Source organism: Chaetodon trifascialis, chromosome 2 (assembly GCF_039877785.1).
Source record: "Chaetodon trifascialis isolate fChaTrf1 chromosome 2, fChaTrf1.hap1, whole genome shotgun sequence".
In the NCBI taxonomy this organism is placed as follows: domain Eukaryota; kingdom Metazoa; phylum Chordata; class Actinopteri; order Chaetodontiformes; family Chaetodontidae; genus Chaetodon; species Chaetodon trifascialis.
In genome coordinates, this window is record NC_092057.1 from 19,702,171 (window position 1) to 19,716,664 (window position 14,494).

At 41.4% G+C, this 14,494-nt stretch overlaps 2 protein-coding genes across 2 annotated transcripts; both read left to right on the plus strand.

Moving 5' to 3' along the window:
• Positions 1–1,280: 1,280 nt before the first annotated feature.
• Positions 1,281–4,858, plus strand: LOC139346954 (tetraspanin-1-like). Its single transcript, XM_070986343.1, has 7 exons — positions 1,281–1,337; positions 2,007–2,225; positions 2,603–2,677; positions 2,800–2,907; positions 3,198–3,335; positions 3,456–3,548; positions 4,250–4,858. Exons 1-7 carry the CDS (start codon positions 1,281–1,283, stop codon positions 4,304–4,306), a joined length of 747 nt encoding a protein of 248 aa, XP_070842444.1. The 3' UTR covers positions 4,307–4,858.
• Positions 4,859–8,816: 3,958 nt separating this feature from the next.
• On the plus strand, positions 8,817–9,923 carry dand5 (DAN domain family, member 5). Its single transcript, XM_070971638.1, has 2 exons — positions 8,817–9,299; positions 9,624–9,923. The coding sequence occupies exons 1-2, from the start codon at positions 8,817–8,819 to the stop codon at positions 9,921–9,923; spliced, it is 783 nt and encodes a 260-aa protein (XP_070827739.1).
• Positions 9,924–14,494: the final 4,571 nt, after the last annotated feature.

Below are 14,494 nucleotides of genomic sequence, written 5' to 3' on the forward strand. Positions count from 1 at the left end.
CGAAATGCAGTTAAGCATCTAACCAGAAGTGCAAAAAATCAAAACATCCAAAATATAAATACATACAAGTAGTGCAATTCCAACCTCATGCCCATTGCTCAGTAATGTCTCAATAATTGTCAGATTTAAATGGGCTAAGTTGTAAGATTAACACGTATTAGAACGACCAACAGGCTGAATATGCCAAATATCATCCAACTCCTCTTTAACAGTGTATGTTAAAAAAAAAAGAAGAAGCAAAGAACATGGCTGTGCCCAGCAGAGGAAAGACCTCCTTTAGCTGCTCCATTCATGATGTAGAAACCTTAAACTGTTTCTTCCATTGAAAACTGTCTTTGTCCTGTTTTGCTGCCTCAAGGCAATAAACAGCAGGTTCCCACTGACGGTCCGAGTTAAAGCTGCAATAAGGAAGACAAAAAGGTTTATAACTGTCAAAGGGAGCTCATGATGCTGACACAGAGAAGAGATAGAAACAAGTTTAAGTGTTTTATGGTTCTTCTCAGCTACTTGCAGTGTGGCTTCCAGTAAGGTGATGTCATACGTCAGCTTTTCAAATAACTATGAGCTCAGCACTATTTGATTACCTGGTGGCAGATAATGAGAACCCGTCCATGGCAATAAGAGTGACTCAACTTTTTTTTACAACTCTTTCAACAGTGTACAAAAAACAGTTTCAGTCTCTACTAATACAGATGTGGGTTATAATTTTATGGTAAATGGGTGCCACAGTATTACAAACCTGTTTACATTTTTACAATGTAGAGTAAGAAAGTTCAGAGCTGGAGGAAGTGAATTTTTCCCCTCTGCACCAGATGGACTTCTGTGTGTTTAGAGGAAACCTCCAAACGTGTCAAGTGACTCAAATGTGCGCTTGATAATCCTTTAAATAACTCGAAAGCAAGGCAAAATGAAAAATAAAGTGTGGTTAAGAACGAACACCTCTCCACACACATCAACCGAAACCTTGAATTACATCAGCATGAAAACCTTGTTATTTATTTAGAGGAGATTAAGACCCCTTCTGTTCCTGCCAGTGACCGTAGTTAATATATAACCAAAGCAAATTTGACCCATGCTGGTCCCTGCCTGCGTGGTAAGCCATCCATATACCACTGATTTTCCTGTGAGGGATAAAATGCAAAGTTCTCCATTTATTCAAAATCCCCTAAGCAGCAAATAAGGCAGATTAGACTAATTACACTGTCATTTAGCGAGCAGCTGAATTAACAAACTTTTCTGTTCTTTATTTTTCAACAGTGTGGGGAAAGAAATCTGCCAAGATGTGTTGCTCCAGCTTTCTCAAAATTATGATGTTTATCTTCAATGGCGCCATCTTTGTACGTTGGAATACTGACTGAATTTCTATTTCTGTTGTCGGTTTGTCCCACAAGGAAACAGACCAGACAGAGCAGGTGGTAAACCTGGAACATAAAAGCAGCTGTGTAGCTTACTTCCTGTTTTGGAAAATACACTTTTGGAAAGAGCTAGCCTGTCCCAGGGTGACAAAATCCAAGCACCTCATTGGCTAATTAACAAATCACTCCGCTGTCACTGTTCCCAGCCAAGAAATAGTCCAACACGTAACCCACAGCAAAACCACAACCTGTTCTTACACTTCAGTTTCTGTTTGGATTAAACAAACAAGATATGACGTGTTAATTAGTGAACTTCAGGGGTGCTGGTAGGTGGGTTTTGTTACTGTTGAATTTAGCCAGGCTAGCTGTTGCACCCTGTTTCTAGTCTCTATGCTAAGCTAAGTTAACCTGTCGCTCAGACAGCATAGCATATTTCTAAAAATGGTGAACTATTCTTGTTAGTTCTAGCAAATTTCTTTGTCTTTAAATTAATACCCAACCTGACAGTAATGTCTCTGTTACTGCCTGATTGTAAATGAAGTAACTCCTTTCATCATGTCACCTGTCTGTACTGTGTCTTTTCAGCATTTAACCATTATTTCTTTAATGCCATTCTCTCTCTGTGCTGTTCAATGCTCACCCATCGTGCAGTTGGCAGGTGCAGCCATCCTGGGCGTGGGAGTGTGGGTGAGGGTGGACAGTAGTTCTCTGTTGGACTTATTGAATTACGAAGAGGACGAGGGTTCATCCGGGTTAGAGCACCTTTACACCATCAGCTACGTGGCCATAGCCATCGGCGCCGTGCTGGTGATCATTGGCTTCCTGGGCTGCTGTGGAGCTGTGAGGGAGAGCAAGTGCATGCTGCTGACGGTGAGCCATGTTTGATAGGTCAGCTTCAGCTCCAGAGCGCAGCAGACTGGAGGAATTCTTTAAAGAAGCTTTGCATCTGTGGAAGCATTTATGTACTACAGTTACCATTACTGTTACTGAAATGAAAACGTAATTAATCTAATTTAAATCAGATTTTTTTCTCAACAGAGAAGGTAAGAACAATGCCTTCTCATTCAGTGCTGTTATGATGGGAGTATGTTAAATATTTTAGCGTGCAGCTTTCAGGTTTGATCCCAGCAGTGATTACTCGCTTTCTACAAACTTAGGATCTACTCAAATGTTCTTTGTCCAGGCCTGCTAGTCACTCTTTTACATTTACAATTTTACAGTGTCGTTTATCATGTCTTCCCATTCAGTTCTTCAGTATTGTGCTGATTATCTTCCTCATCGAGGTTGCAGGAGCTGTGGTGCTCATTGTCTTCAAAGATACGGTAAGAGGCTCTCAAAACCAAAATATGATAATTACCTGTGGTCAGATTTAGCATTGTGAAAAAACCTGAAGAACTTTGTTAAAATGGACCAAGTACAATGACTCTGAACTTGTCCTTCTCAGGCAGGTGACCTTCTTCAGGATGTGCGGCATAAAATTAGCAATAACATCAATACTAAGTATGGGGATGATGAAGAGCTGACCTCTCGCTGGAAGTCCACCATGGAGCAGGTACTGTATTTTCAACTTCTTTCTAAGAAAATATTTCAGTCCTGAGATAGACACATCTCTATGGTCACTGGCAGTCATTTGATCTTGAGCACAGCTCATTCACATTTATTTGATTTCTTGATTTGCATACTCGTGACTGCATTGTTAAATGAATGATAACCCCATGCTGATGACCAAAATTGTCTTCTTTCACCAAATGTCATGTAAATGTGTAAAAAAAGTAAAACCTAAGAGTTAGGTTCAGCATCACAACTGTTTTAATTAAGATTTGGGTTTTGGTTTCATTCTAGTTTCGGTGCTGTGGAATCAACAACTACACAGATTTTATTGACTCCCCTTTTAACAATGAACAAGGAGCTTTTCCAACACAATGTTGCAATGGAACCATCAGCGAGGATTCATGCAGTCAAGCTCTTGCAGAGATGGCGGTACGAGACCAAGTTTCTTTTGGTTTAACTTCTTGCACGTTAGCGATGCAACAAATATTGGTGATGAAGTGCAACACAGCTGTTCTTCATCTTTGCTTAAACCAGTTGTTTCTCTTCCAGGATGTCGATGGCTGCTTTGACAAGCTGCTGCAGCTGATCAAAGACAATGCTGTGATTATTGCAGGTGTGGCTCTGGGAATCGCTGCTCTTGAGGTACAGAAAAGCCTGTCAAACAGCCCGTTGCTTTACATGTTCTCAGCACCAGTCTAGAGGAGCGCTGCTTACTTTGGCGACATACAGTAGTTGTGTGGCCATGAGTGCCATTTGGGTGAAAAATCATACAAATTGTCATTTTACTTTATCTCTAATATTGTCTTGATAAGTCTGCCATAGTAATAATAATAATTATTACTATAATATGTTACAATACTTGTCTCTAGACACATATTATGACCTTCAAAGTGGCTAAAATAGATATTTTTATGCAGACACAAACAAACTCCACATGAATGATAATGATGCTCTGTAACTGCTGGATGAGAAAATAAGCAGCTGTTAAAATGAGAGGATATGTCAATGTTGCATTCACTATTTGTTTCAATGGCCCTGAAGTGACCCAAAAATCTCAGAGATGGATATGAACAAATATATTTCTTGTGGAGCAAAACATAAAAATGCCAAAAAATACTCTGATTCAGATTTTGAGTTTCATTGCTTATTAAGTGACTTTGAGGCCACTAAAGATCGCTCAAAGCCATAATTTGTCCTGCTACCACAACACAGCAGAATTCAAGAAAGGATGGTCCAGTAGGCTTTTATCATCCCATAAAGCCTGAATTTAGGCTGCCTTTTGTCCTAATATTTTAATTTTCAGTGCGTTTAGCTGATTTGTTGATGAACTGTTGTCTTTCCAGATTGCTGCCATGGTGGTTTCGATGGTTCTCTACTGCCGGATTGGCAACAAGGCGTAACATTTGCTGTTTGGGATGAGATAACATTGTAATTGTAATAGAAATTTTACTTGTGTTCAGTTTTCTATGTATGATTTTTCATTTTTTAGCTCTACATGCAGTATTGGCATGTAATCAAAGCTGGAGAGGTAGCCACTACAGCTGATGTGGTCTTAGTTTCAAAATTGTATGTGCACAGATTTATACTGTGTTTTATTTATGGTTTGGGAAGGGCTATCAGGTGACTTTGTATGTGCTGATACATATAGTTAGTTAGTGATATGTAATGATGCACAGGGCAGGGAGAATTTGTATCTGTAAGTTGTAGCAACTGTTTACTCCAGTAATGTGATAAATCTTATTTTTGTATCTTTGATCATGTTGAAAGAATGAATATCAAGATCTTGACTTTTTATTTTTCTTTATAGCTTGATTTTGGTCTTCTTTTGCATATTTTCACAGCCATGTTTTCATGTGTTAATCTGGCAATCATGTAATATGCAAATACTTGTTTAGGTCTATCAAGATTAACAGTAAAACCATGTCAGATAATAGTTAACAAATGGATAAAATTGATTCTAGAATGAACAAAGCATGAAAAATAAAGCACCACATGTGAGAATTCAAACTGTGAGTGGATGGTCATTCCGCAAAAAGCTGATTTAAAATAAGTAAGTGTTGCTGATCTGTTTGTCTGATCCTACACAACAGCTGTCATTATTAGAGATAAGTGTGCAACAACAACGACCAATCACACCATTGGAAAATGTATTTCACCATCAAGAATGAAAGTTCTTTCACTCCATGTGGCTTCAATCGTATGAGTATTAACCAATATTAACTCCATACTACAAGAGGTTTGGGATGATTGAGCTGAGGACAATCGAGACTACACTTGCTGTCCTCAGCAGCTTCCTGCACAACATGTAAAAATCCAGAACGAGTAAATACATGCACAAAAGGGTTTTTTTCTTTGCTAAACATCATATAATTCTGACACATGATTACTTCTATGTGAAATGTGTCAGACAAGATCTGTGCAGATCCAGGAAGGAGTAGCAAGGCAGGTGTGATGAGTCAGCGCGTTGATGAGTCAACTCAGAAACAGGCAAAGATAAAACAAGGCCAAGATCAAAGTACAAGGAGAGCTATGTGGCTGAGACAAGTGCGCACAACAACCTGGCAAAGGCTGGTGAGGAGATCCGGTTTGTATCCTGTGGCTGGTGATTGCGGATTGGCCGCAGCTGTGGAGGCTGATTGGCACGAGGAGTAGGCGTAGGTGAATCCTGATCGAGGAGGAACCACACACACACACACACACACACACACACACACACACACACACACACACACACACACACACACACACACACAATGAGAGATGAGGAGAAACTGGCCCCACGTTTACACGTAGCAGGGTATTTTGGAAAACGGATATTTTGGCCCCTCCGTTTTCAAAAATAACATCGTGCACACAACATCGTTTTCAAAAATGTTGTCGTTTACATGAACCTGGATAAATCTGCCGTCGAGCGCATCATACCTATGCCAAACCTATGGGCGCGAATGTAAACATAGGTCGCTCACATGACGTTAAGTATTCAGTTGCATGTTGTGACGTTTCGGAACCTAAAACACCATTTAACCCAGTTTACACAATCCAACCACCGCACATTGAACAATCACGTTACATAACTAATTAAGTCCAAAGTCACCCGATAGCAGAAATAAATCACAGTATTAATGTGCACTGATCAAATCAATAAATCATCATGGTGCTAAAGTACGATTTGATTATTTAACAAAGGAAGAAGAAAGAATGACATGATGGCGCCTCTAAAATGTAAGAATTCTGCTGCCAAAAGAAAACCGAAAATAACAAAGACAGAGAGCAGAAATCAGGACTCAGGTATGTGTCATGGGGTCGTTCATTACAAATAAAGGAACCGAAACAGAAATTCTTGAGCAATTCACAGGTGAATATTTGCCAATTCTGCACAGAAGCGATTACAGCTGAGAGACTGATAGCATGTATAAGGTCGGTCAGGTTAGCTAAACTATTTCTGTATATATATATATATATATATATATAGAGAGAGAGAGAGAGAGAGAGAGAGAGAGAGAGAGAGAGAGAGAGAGAGAGAGAGAGAGAGAGAGAGAGAGAGACTTTCAAGCTTCATTTCATAGTTCTCCCCCAAAGAAAATCTTATTGTCCCCTGTGGTCTGGAGCTGGGCCTGCATGAGTTTATACAAGAGCTGTTGTTCAAATATTTGTTTGCAGGCCAGCCCTTCATGGTTCTAGCCTCACAATTGCTTTTCATTTCATTTTTTTAGTGCATGTTGAGTAAGAAAAGGAATGAGTGAATTTATGGCCCTGATAGAAACATTTATGTGATTTCTTTATTATTCCAATAACAAACAGTCACATTTGCTATTTATTTATTCCCATCAAACTCATCAATAGCCTGTGTGTTGTGGGATACATCTTTAGTTTCTTGCTGCAAGTCCTAAGTACAGTTAGCAAAGCTTATCTGGTTGGACCTCAGTAATAAATCTGGCTTGTCCAGAGCCTGCAGGATTGTGATCACTCATGGGCCATGAGGCTTCAGGTCTTTTGACAGATCCACCTTTGTGGACCTTTCTCCTTCAGAGCGTCCAACCCAAGAAGCAGGACACAGCCCACAAGGTCCACAGCTACCAGTACTGTAGTGTACTTTACACCATACATGCTATTTATCTGCTTTTATTGACTATTTTCTCTGCTCTACACAGCAGCATAAGCAGTTGTGCATAGTTGTGTGAAATAAAACCAATTATCCTGAGAGGAAGAAGGTTTTTGATAAAGTTTTCAGTTTTTCCAAAAGACATGCTTGAATAAATAGTTTTTAAATTGAGTGTCCCCTTTCTGAAAATGGGATTCAGAATTCAGAATTTTGACGGCAGCATTTAAAATGCCACAGTGAACTGTGTTAAACTCCAGTGAGAAACTGAATCAAAGTGCCATTCCAACAATTTTCTGAAAAACATTTTTTAAAATGTCATCCACAGTTCAGTAAGAAGGAGTGGACTGAAATGGTGAGAGGACAAGCAGGGGAGGTAATGCTTTGTAAACTCTGCCCTCTTGTGGAAAATTTTATTCTGCAGCTGGAGGAAGTGACATTCCCATATTAATAGGAAGTGTCCATCCTCACATATTCTACATTATGACTTATATTATAGAGTTACAACTACAGACCTCACCAACCAGTGCGTGAATGTTCAAGGTCAGTGCAGATGAACAAGTCTTCAGATAGCAGACGGAGGCTCATTTGCTGTTCCCATTCTTGCATCTATCTCGGCCATAACGTTAAGCAGTGGGTGGGAAACAGACGTGGAGAAGAGGCAATGAGGAAAAGTGCCTCTTAACAAGGTCTCTATGAGAAAGTCAAACACCCTTTCTATTATAACATTGTGAGCCGGTCGGCCTTCAGCAGCCAGCGTGTGATCAGGTCACGGGTGACAGAGCGCACTGAAGTCTAATGGTGTAATGATGGGACGTTAAGGGAGAGGCTGAGGACGTGCTTGTGGGAATAAATGGACAGGAGATGGCTTGTTTACACAGAGAGCATAAACTCATTATTGATTTACAGACAAAGGTAATGAAAAAAACACCTGCTGAATAAGAAGGGTTTTATTGTCAACTAGATAGCTTCCGTCTTCCTGAAGCTGTGTGTTGGGATGAGACGAAATCGCTTCTGTTTAGTATAATAATCATCCCCCACTTCAAGTTTAATGTTTTTTGGCTCCTGTGCATCTTTTGAGCATATTCTGCTTTTTTTGACGGTGCTGAGTTCAGATCATCTGCAATTACAAGTATGTAGGATACAAATGGAATCAGCATTTGCTTGTTGATTGTGGCTTTAAAGGAAAATAGTGGAATGTATTTGTTGAATATGAAAAGCGTGTGAATCTTTCACAGTCACAGTAATACGTGACACAGTGCTCTGCACTGTCATCATCAAAGCATCAAATGAGGAAATACCGTCGTGAAGAATGGTGTTCATACCGCCTGTAGTGTAGAGACGTGAAGAATCCATGCAAAGGCGGCTCGCAGTTGTTTTTTTCCTTTAACCTTTCACTCAACTCCACTAAACTAAATAACTAAATAATTAAAATTCACTAAAAGTGAACTAAATAACTAAAATTCATAGCTACAAAAATCTGTATCCATGCAATCAAGCCTAGATTTTTTATGACCGTGTTTTTAAGGCTCACCTTGAAACTGAAATCCTCCCAGTCTGGCAACTATCCACGACCTGGAGTTTAAAGCTTGGTGTGATGTCTGGTCTGGTGTGGGAATTGCGACACCTTCTTTGCATTATAACACAGGTGAGAACTGGCAGCTACCTATATAAAAGGCTCCCTCCATCACACTCACTAAACACTGACAGCAAGGTTGCCATTTGGAACCTTGGACCAAACCACCAAAGATTTTTCATTTCTTTTTTTTTTTTGCTAACTTTTGTTTTGTAGTTACGTTTTGTGTCAGAGAATGGCTTTCCCTGTCAGCCTCATCCTTTTGTCAGGTTGGACAGCTGCAGCTTTCACATTCCCTCACAATACTTTTGACAACATTGTGCAAAAGTCAAGAGTGGAATTTGAATCATCTGGCAGCGGACCAGACGAACCTGCCCGGGGAATAGTTAAGGTTGTCCAGCTGGACCCTCGTGCCCTGGCCCAGTCAGGGTTCCTCAGAAGGGGGCTGACCCCCAGAAGACCCCCGTCCCTGAGCTCCAGATTGTCCTTCCCTGCTTTCCTGTCTCACGGGCGTGCCGGTCCAGCCCCGGCCCACAAGACCCCAGTGAGGCCACTGCACCACCTGCACCCTAAAAGCCCCACTGAGATGGAACTAAAGAAGAGTCAAAGCCTGCAGATGTGGCAGAGAGCCATAAATAAAGGAGAGAAGATGACCATGTCCCTGCCAGTCCACCTGAAGGACACTAAACAGACGTGCACGGCGGTCCCTTTCACTCAGGTAAGAGGCAAAGATTTTCATGTCATGTGTTAAGGCAGGATTTTATGTCCTCTCTCTGCCAAAGAGATGTCTCTGTAGCACATTAAAAAGAGTGATTCTTGACACAGTCAAATAAAATATAGCAATGTTAATATAGCAATGGCAATAAGAGAGACGTCTGTTCACTCATAAAGCTCATTAAGGCTCTGGTGGAAGATTAGCTGCGATGGTGTGGAATTACATAAACACAAAGTGTTGATTTCTTACACCTTCAGAGGCAAATTAAGACTGACAATATTGCTGTGATGTTTAGCCTATTCTCGCCCCTCTCTGTCATCCTAACAGCATGTGACAGCCGACGGATGCGACACAGTAACGCTGCACAACAAGCTGTGTTTCGGCCAGTGCAGCTCCCTGTTTGTCCCATCCGAAGGGGAGTTTGCAGGGCCAGGTGCCGGGACGGGGGCCCTACACCAACGTGTCCCCTGCTCCCGCTGCGCCCCATCCAAAGCTCACACTGTGGCCGTGTCCCTGCGCTGCGGAGCCGAGGTCCGGGAGAAGAGAGTCATGGTGGTGGAGGAGTGCAAGTGTGAGACGAGCCGTGAGGAAAAGAGTGCTGAAGCTGCGGCTTCCACACACCTGTAACTGTGATCACTGGATATGGACTATTGGTCACGAACTGTGTGATAATTAATCAGACACTTGTGATCAGTATTTACATATGTCGTTGTATGTGTATCTGTACGAGTCTGAATTTGTTATTCAGAGTAAAACTATTGTGGTGATTTCTTCCACCACTGATTGATGACAAAATGGCCTACATTTTGGTCATGCGATTCTCTCTTGCAACAGATGGAGATGTTCATACTGGACTTTAAAAAATGTGTTTAGATTAATCTAAACTGAAATATTGTGTTCTGTAATATTGTCATTTAAATGTCCTATTTGTCCACATTCCTTTTGCTTGGAGGTGCTAAGTAGTTTTCTGCCAACACTGTTAGATTTACGAGTGCAATTCAGTTTGCATGCAAAGCTCAAGTAAAAACATGAAGAGCATTTGTTGTTTTTTTTTCCCACCCACTCTGGTATTCAAGCGTTCAAGTGTCGGCTCCTATATTTTATTAAAAAGCCATGTTCCACCGACTTTTAGCACATAGCACTTACATCTGAAAGCCCCAAACTAGAGAGCAAACGAGCTATTGAGCACGGGTACTTAGCAGTAAGCAAACATAATTGTTTCAGCATGGACCCCTGAATTATGTATAGGCACCACCTATTCTCATGCCCAATCTCTTTTCAGCGTAGTTGTGGGAATTTGAACATCCTTCACCACAGATGCACTTGAGCGAGTAGGCATGTGTGATTATGTGTGTATGTGCCTTTTTTTCAGTTAGGGCCCATAAAACCTATTATTCATTTATATCCTGGCACCTGGGCCTGGTAAAGTGAACTCATCCCACACATCCCTACATACATTCCCAGAGGAGCATAAAGAAGGGGGCTCTTTACGTTGCCTTGGCATGCTGTCAAAATGACTGTTTAGATGGCCATTTGCATTCACGTGGGCTTTCTGAAAAAGTGAATGCGTTCATTGCGCTACGGGGGTGCATTGAGTCCCTTGGATTCCATTAGCATGTGATTAACATCTTGGGTTGATGGCTATATTTTCCAAGATTGATGGGACAAATATTTGCCCTGGTCTTAACTATGAGGAATTAGGGGCCACTTTTAATCAGGCACTTGTTTTTTCTTAATATGCCGAAAGTGGAGAGGTTGGGAGGCTCATGCAGCCGCGCTGACAGTGATCAAATTGTCCTTTTCAAACTCTCATTCCTCATGGTGAAGAAGGTTGTTTGCAAATTGCCAGAATTTGAGTGATTCATAACTAAAATCACACTGTGCTTCATCATCCATCTCTGTCCTTATACAATGGTGCACTTGCTATGTATGATAATCTACCCATTGTGCCGTTGTGCGTGTGATGATGGTGGTGAAGGACGAGTCATGATCTCACTATCTCGCTGTCTATTCTCTCCTAACACTGTACCTCTCTTCTTGCAATCTTTATTCTTTTTTCTGAAAAAAGGGAGATAAAAAAGAACACGGGCAAAGTGGAAAGAGGGGAAGGAGAGGAGGGAGGGGGGCGGGGGGGGGGGGGTTGTTGATTGAACAAACAAGGTGCACAAGAGAGTGCACCACTTAGCAAGACAGATGTCAGCCCCCTTTGCATTGTGGGATCCGGCGGAGCACTCCTGCGTCATTAAGGATGGCCTGGTTCCCATGGCGAGGGGAAAGGAAGGAGCGAAAGGAGGAGGGCCCGCTGCCAAGTTCAGCGCCTCAGGGATCAGATCAGCGTCACGGGGTGCTAAGTGGCCTAGTTAGCGCTTTAAAACGCACAATGAGCTGCCTGCTCTTTCTCTGTGTGTGTAGGCCTTTTAACTGTCAGACATGGAAATGGTTCGGAGGTGTCCGTGATGGAGGCTTGGGGTGGACTCAAAGTATCAGGTCAATCAAGGTGTACAAAGGGAAGCTCAAGTTTAGATGTTTTACTTTGAAAAATGTTTCTCTAAGACCAGTAAATACTGATAATTAACTTGTCACATCCTGATTGTGGTTCTTTGTGTTTTATTGTAATTGGCTTGGAAACAAATATTCCCAGGTTGGATCATTTTGATGCTGTACACCTCTCACCCCCCGACTTACCGCTGACTTTCTGTGTGTCCCTCTGAATCTACGTATAGCGTTTGCTAAGTGCACAAAGCAGTGCTAAGCTAGCTAACTATCTGAGTAGTGCTGGAAGAGGAAAGTCCACCAGATTTTCCTCAGCCACTTGGGGCTCTGCTGGAGTTAAACCGTCATGGTAGATTGCACCAGACTGGACTGCAGATCAGGCTCCTAGATCTGGCATCAGCAAGTGAGAGCGAACAGGAGTCCATCATGCACTCTCTGGAAAGAAATCGGGATGGTGCAACACAGGGAACGCCACAAGAAAAGTGGCGACCTGTTAAGTCATAGACCAGACAGAGTCTTCTCACCTAAGTCCCACCAGTGCAGGTTTACTGCTGTAGGTGTCAGGCTCTAGGTGTGAGGGTGTCTGGACCACAGCTAACATCCACCTCCCCACTGATATGGTGGTACATGCTCACTCTGTGGTGTTAGTCTGGACCAGCTGGTCAGAGTTGGCTCTGCAGGAGATGGTGCCCCGGGCTAAGCCTGCCAGCCTACTGCCATTCTGCTCGGCTGCCAGCTCGCCTGCCAGGCTGTCTGTTGGGTGCTGAGGAGGACAGAGAAAGGTGTAGCCTGCAGATCCGAACATCAAAGTATGTCATTGGATAAAATCCCACAGTGGTTTATAGCTGGTATTATCACCACCACTACTACTGCTAAAGGACCAATGTTTAGAATGAAATAGGTAAATGTGTGTGTGTGTGTGTGTGTGTGTGTGTGTGTGTGTGTGTGTGTGTGTGTGTAAGAGACAGAGACAGAGAGACAGAGTTAGATGTTTATTGACTGGACACGGGCAGTCACACCGCTGCTATAATGAAGACGACAGATGTAAATCCTGTAGATCTGTGTGTGTACAGCGATCATCTACGAGGCTATCCACCTCCTACAGGATGCACTTCTTAAGGTGAGGTAATCAAGTGAAGACATGTGTTTTTTTTGGAAACTCAGTGAAATTTAAAAAAAAAAAAAAAAAAAAAATTGAAATAAACCTTGATAGCATGTTAAAGGAAACAGGTTGTTATGGTGAAATTGGTGCTCAAATTGAGAACTAGACTTTAATGGACTTAGCACACCAGTACTACTACTACTACTACTACTACTACTACTATTACTACTACTACAAATACTACTACTACGACCTTTGCTGACTAAAGCGTACCATGAATGTTTCACAAAACTTTTGTTTTGTTTTGGAGTTGTGCTTTATGATTGTTTGGATTACTTTATTTCTAACTGGGGTAAATCATCTGAGGTTCACAATTTTAAGTATGTCTAAACACCCAAGTGAACACTGAAACAGGTTTTGCCCGCGGTCGTCATTCCTCCTGTTCATACTGGACATGAAAAAACACCTTCCTCATTCACTTTCAATGGAAGTGATGAGAGACAAAGTCCACAGTCTTTGTTTTGTTCAAAAATATATTTAAGAGTTTATCTGAAGTTAACACAAGGCTTCAGCAGTCTGAAGTGTATATACACCTAGATTTAAGTTGTTGTTGTTGGTCATCTGTCATTTATACACACACACACACACACACACACACACACACACACACACACACACACACACACACACACACACACACACACACACACACCTTCCTGTTGTGACCGTTCTTTATCAGCTGTATTTGTTCTGTATTTGTTGTAATTGTTCTTAACTGTGTGAAAACTCACTGAGAGCAATGCAAACCAGTGTTACGGTGTTTTCAGAGGGAATGTTGCTGAAAATGCTGTAACTTTGTCAGATACCTTCTTGATTTGATTAACTCAGACCGCCAAGGCTTCGTACCAGCTAGAGGACCGTGGATTTCGTCTCACATCAAAAGAAATCTTTTAATGGCCAACATGAACAGGAGGAATGGATACAGCAAGCAAACACTGTTTTAGTGTACATATGTGAGGACTAAGTGCTTAAGGCAGACTTAAAAAAACATGAGCCTCTCTTTCCACATATCTTGTAACAGATATATAACAGATATGTTACGTATGTATACACACACACACACACACACACGCACACACACACACACACACACACACACACACACACACACACACACACATCAATTGTTTGATTCAATTATTTTCTAATACAAAGTAATGAATACTTGTCTGTTGATGAAGGTTTGTGGATTGTGTAAACAACAAAGAGAGACAACAAAGTAAATAAGTCCAAAATGTTACTGTTATATTACTGACCGATCTGATATGTAGTATTTTTATAAATATGTTGAGATGTAAGTAACCTGAAACAAAAGCCTGCCAAATGCATATACTGTAACCACAATGCAACTGTATATTGTATTTTTTTACTTTGGGTTTCATATTTATATTTTTTGAGGCTTCCAAATCAACAACTTTTAAATTGAAGTCTGGAAGTTGAGAACACACATATTGGACCCATCCACCACTGCAGAAAACAAACGTATATATGATGATATTTGTGTGTTTGTGATTGTTTGCGTTGCGGGTCTGACTGTACTTGT